The 5,467-nt window shown below is 35.7% G+C and overlaps 1 protein-coding gene across 8 annotated transcripts in view; it reads left to right on the top strand.

The window, feature by feature from the left end:
- Positions 1 to 2,440: 2,440 nt before the first annotated feature.
- LOC106337615 overlaps positions 2,441 to 5,467 on the top strand; it is a 7,566-nt gene continuing 4,539 nt past the window's right edge. The window contains exons 1-5 of one of the 8 annotated variants that reach the window (XR_001269078.1): positions 2,441 to 2,750; positions 3,219 to 3,301; positions 3,384 to 3,430; positions 3,781 to 3,879; positions 4,944 to 5,360. Coding sequence is in view for 1 of the 8 variants with exons in the window: in XM_013776721.1 (XP_013632175.1) it covers positions 2,453 to 2,750; positions 3,219 to 3,301; positions 3,781 to 3,846 (447 nt within the window). In the remaining 7 variants the exon portion in view is untranslated. Of the gene's footprint in view, positions 2,751 to 3,218; positions 3,302 to 3,383; positions 3,617 to 3,780; positions 4,924 to 4,943; positions 5,361 to 5,467 lie in introns of those variants that run through there. The other 7 variants (XR_001269081.1, XR_001269079.1, XR_001269083.1 and 4 more) reach the window with 7 other exon arrangements.

Below are 5,467 nucleotides of genomic sequence, written 5' to 3'. Positions count from 1 at the left end.
TTATGTCATTATCACGACATCCCATACGTTGAACAATAGCTCAATATTATTTTAATATTTGAAAATTTTGATTAGAATATTCATAAAATAGCTAGAATATCGTTTCTATTCCATTTCTATATGGACAGATCCGGTTCCATGTATTAGATGCTTTTTTTTTGTCAACTTTTCCTTCGTTTCATTGAAAGAAATTCCAAAGAGTACAAAGAAAATTAAAGAATTTTTTACATCAAGAGGCACTTTATCACTTTTAATTACATCAAAGGCCACAATGCACTTGGAAAACATTTTCTCATGTGACCTACAAAGAGAATATACATATTTGCCTTTAATGAGAAAAAAAATGAGATCTTTCTTAGACAAGAGGAAAGAGAAAGTGTGTTTCTTTATTATTGTTTAGTCTACTTCTCAATATTTTGTTTTTTGTTTATTTTTAAATTAAAAATACATATAGCAAATTTTGTTGATATAAAAAAATTATATTTTTTTATTATCTATAATTTGATATCCACTTTGATATATTTTTTTGTTATATTTTAAAATTTATACTTGTACACGTATTCAATGATTGGGTTATTGATGAGTGATGTGTGGATGTTTGAAAAACATGGATAACTACAAGTAGAATATAAGCATGGAACGGCACATGTGGATGGGTGTGGGAAGATAAGCGTAGACGGGTAAACATGGATGACTATTTGTGGACAAGCAAAATTATGATTAAAATTCAAAATCCAGCATACTATATATCTCATGGTGGAGGACTGTGACGAGCTCGAACCACCACAGCTTCACCGAGCTCATCCACGACGATGTTGAGCTCGGAATCCATGGTGTGGCTCATCGGGAAGAGGAGCTGACTGTTTTGACCAGGGGTTTTGGAGGAGGAGATGACTCGTTTTAACTTTTTGGTTTGTTTAGCTTTGTTTTCATCATTCAAGCTTGTTTTTTTTCCTCGACATTTACGTTGTAGTTATTGGTTTGAAGTTATTAATTTGTTCATCCTTGAAATGGTGGACACATTGGCATCTATGTCACAGTCTATCAATATGTTATATTTTTATATCTATGTTTAGTGTTTGAGTTACTACTCTATCCACCACATCAAGCTTCAATTCCCTATACACAAATTTAAGAGATATCTCTTGTTATTTATTCATGGTTATGTTAGCGTCTATATCCTAAACATAATCAAAATCTTCTCATCCCCATTCACAGACAAACATTGTTGTTGGAGTTGTGTCTTTAAATTCAACTATTGTGGAGCTTGATCTAAAGAAGCTTCTGGAATTTTTACACTCATCTTCGTCCACGCATCACCCGTCCACGTATCATCCGTCCACGCATCAAATATCTAATAAGAGCAAAGTTGTCCGCAGTTTAATGCTGGCCCACAAAAAAGTGTCTCACATGTAGGAAGTGGCTCTGAATGTAAAGAAAAGTCAAAAAGTGACTTAAAGAGTAATCAGCTCAAAATTAAAAGCTCAAATCTCATCCCATTACAAAACTCGAAAATAAAAGCCCAACGTAAATTTAGCCCACATTAAACTAGTTCAGGTATCTCGTAGCACGCAAAGTCCATGCGTCCTCCATGCAACACTTCCAGGACAAGCGTCATCTCTCTCATTCAACTCGAGTTTTTGGAGACGCGACTGCACGCGCCGCCGCAGGGGATGGAAAACTCGAATCACCGGCGTAACTTCTTCCATGATCGTACAACTTCGAGCTTTAGACCCTCAATCTTGCATTCTCATTGTTTGCCTTCCACTTCAACCGCTTGAACTCGAACAGAAAACCTTCAACCACCGGAGTTAAACCTGAGGAATCATAAGTCGAGATGAAGTAAGATCCTTTACAGGACCATTACAAAACGCATGTTCTTCTGAATCCACTTCAAATAACGACTCGGAGAATCCATCTAACCCAACCTTCTTCCATCGGAGATGCTTCACAACGCCATAAATGGCTAAACACATAGAGAAATCTGATTCTCCTAGAAATCAGTTGAATTGAACGATGGAAAAAGGAAACTGTATCGGAATCAAGACGGGATTAAAATGAAACTCCCAGTGAAAAGCAGATTTATTTGGTTCAATCCAAAAGCAATAAAAAGAAGTAACCTTGAAGAACAAATTTGATTATGGATTGAAACACAAAACAAAAAGATGACCAAAGCGAAATAAACACAACAAAATAAACTCGCCTAACGAAAACTGATTCGCCTAGGGAAAGTTTAGATTCGATCTAAGATCGAAAATATACACATCTGAAAGACAAAATCTCATGTATTAGATGCTTAGACCATGTTTATCCCAGGTTCCTAACTGGGTTTTTAACAAAAATAGATGATTTAATTAAATCAAAAATAATTATAAAGTTCATTACCGATCCTTAAGTGAGGATTCTGGGAATGGGGTTTCACAACCGCGTGTCAGCAAAGGAAAGGCACCAGATGTTTTTTTCTCTTTTCTTTTCTCTTTTGTTTTTTTGTTTTCTCATCTTCTCTGTCATTCGACGAAATCCACCACCTCTTCTCTCGGCTTCTCCGTCAGAGACGATCGACGAATCTGTCGGTCATCACGGCGTGTCCTCCGTGTTCTCTGTCAAACGAGCACTCGAAACCCACCGAGAGGACAGCATGATTTGGATGCTGATTACAGTCAGAAGAGGGCAGCATGATTTGGACGCTGATTACCGTCATAAGAGGACAGCTCTCCCACCAAAATCTCTCTTCAATTCTTCTATTTTAGGTTCTCTTCTTCCTCTACCTCTGGCTCCTTATCAACATCTATTTGTATCATCTTGGGAGTGTTATTCTCTGGTGAATGAATTTTTGAAGCTTAATTAGCGAATTGAATCAAATATTCCTATGCTAACAAAAAAATCCGAAATAGAGGTTCTTGTTGATGTTTATAAAGTTTACAAGTGTTCATTGTAGTGAATCTGATAAGTTAGGTTCCGTAGATCTTACAAAACACATATGTTGATGTTTCTGAGAATGTCTTTATATAAAAAGAATTCAGACTTGTTTTGTGTAGTTTGTGTTTGGTTTCAGCTAATCACTTTCAAATAATCTTCTATTCAATCATACAAAGATCCTTGAACAATGTCTTTCTCTTTTTGTACAAACCTCATCCATACATTTGTAATTGTAACAACAAACCTCATACAAAGTTTGTATAATATGCTTCTCGGTTTTGTATTGTGTTTTGGGTTAGATAACTTCAGTCCACGACTTGAATTACTTGTCTCAGATGCTGTGAAGAGGCAGATGACTAAGGACGGTGAAAAGCATCAAAAGGTACAAACTTTTTTAAAACCCAACAAGATTCGAGTCTTTACTCTTTATTATCATAGATGATGACATGGTATTGGTCGGTAAGATTTCAACCTGACGTTACCATATCATGGAGAGACTATTTCATTAGAGGTAAACTAACTTAAACTATGTCCTGCACTTCCTTTGGCCATTACTTCCTGTGTGATTCAATATATATGGTAGTGAGAACTTTCTGCAACTTTTACAATGCAAGGTATCAAATGTGATGACAGTTTTTGCTCACTCTTGATTCAACTTTAGAAATACAGAGTTTGACCTGTTTTGAATATGAGTCAGGTTCGAGTTTTTTTATTTAAGTTTGAAGGTTTGTAATTTTTGTTTTTGTAGATTTTAGTGATATGGGTCTATTATCAGTCTCATGTGGGTTATTTGCTTTTGAATATAAACCATTTTGCATCAGTTACTTACGGATGTTGGTTCTGCTCTTTATGGTAATACAGGAAGGAGAGCTACTTGTGCTGCTTACAGATGGTAGAAAGCTAATGGGAACACTCTGTTCTTTTTGATCAATTGAGAAGAAGAGGAAGCCTGTCTCTAAGGTATTCTCAACACACTCCATTCTCTTTATCTTTTTGATGCATTGTATTCAAATTCCAAGTCTTGTGATGTGGGTTAGAGTTAAAGCGGGTTTAGGAATTTTCAGCCATTTCTGATATAGATTATTTCATTTTTGGATGATGCATTGTATTTCATTTGCATTGTATTAATAATTTTTTTTCTAAGAATCCTTACTTAAGAAACTCCCATTGGACCACTCAAAATGAGAGTTTCTTAACTAAAGTTTTTAGGTTAATTTTATTAATTAAAAAGTCATTAAGAAACCCATTATGAGTGATAGGGATAATCATGCTTTTAGAGGACGAAAACCATATTTTCCCACAGATCGTTACACTCGGAAAATTGATACTTTAAAAATTCTATATAATTTTCTTTTATAAATTTTGGCGCTGAAAAAAAAAGTGATTCCTGGTCTTTTTACCTCAGGGCTGGCGTTGTATATAAGTTTTAGTCCTCCATTTCTAATGAATAATTACATCTTTTTTTTTGGTTTAAAATTAATATTTGCTTGTGATCATACTTGTATTTTTTCCAATTTTTTTAAAAGGCTACTAAAATTCGTTTCAAGTTCCATTTTTGGCATACTGCCTACTATGCGACCGTTGAGTGTTATAAAATAAATGTATTGTATAAATAATTTGGCTTTAACGTTAAAAATAATGTATTAAATCTTTGGTAAACCATACATATCCAGTTTAAGGTCAGATACAATCTATTATACGTGTCTGAGCTTTGATGCCACTCCACTCAACCTCGTAAGAAGAACAAACAAATCCTAGAAAACTGAAATTGGCGGGTTTAAATTATGAAAAGTGACAAACACATAATACTTTTGTGTATAATACTTTCAACTTGTCATTTACAGAGTGAACACAAAAGACTTATATAGAGAGCTATCGAACTCTCTAGATCCTAATTACAACAGCCTATAAAGGCGATTACTCAGCACTAATAAATAAGAGAGTATCAAAACGGTTCTAAAGGAGCGTTGCTGCCTTTGTCGTGTTCTTCTTTACCTTTGCCGTACTCCTATTTTCTGAAACAGAGTGATGAGCGTTTTGGTCTCCAACTCTCTTGACATAATGGGCTCCGGTCATGATATTTGAGTTGAGGCCCATAGGCTTCTGCTCTACATTCCCTCTCAAACTTGTGTACAGTGAAGCTTGTATACCAAGTTTGCCACGAAGTTCCAAAAACAGGCTGCGAGATAGCGGTTTGGTGAAGATGTCTGCGACCTGAAGCTTGGCTGGGATATGTTGTGTTTCAATCAAACGAAGGGAAACTTATTTTCTGTGTAGTGGTAGTCGGTGAGTGCTTGCTCAGGCTATGTAGAACTGGATTTGTACTTAGATAGACAGCCGATAGGTTATCATTGATTTGAAATAGTGGCTTGAAAGAAGTGATATTCATTGATTTCATCCACGGCTGCTCCAATACAACGGCTTTGTACATTTTGTATGCGATGTTCTGTAATGACCCCAACCCCAAACTATCCCCAAAGGCCACATTTGGTTTCTTTAAAAAGAGAGAGAGAGAGAGAGAGAGAGAGAGAGAGAGAGAGAGAGAGAG

The sequence above is a fragment of the Brassica oleracea genome, chromosome C4 (genome assembly GCF_000695525.1).
Source record: "Brassica oleracea var. oleracea cultivar TO1000 chromosome C4, BOL, whole genome shotgun sequence".
Classification (NCBI taxonomy): domain Eukaryota; kingdom Viridiplantae; phylum Streptophyta; class Magnoliopsida; order Brassicales; family Brassicaceae; genus Brassica; species Brassica oleracea.
This window is presented reverse-complemented; position numbering and strand designations above follow the sequence as displayed.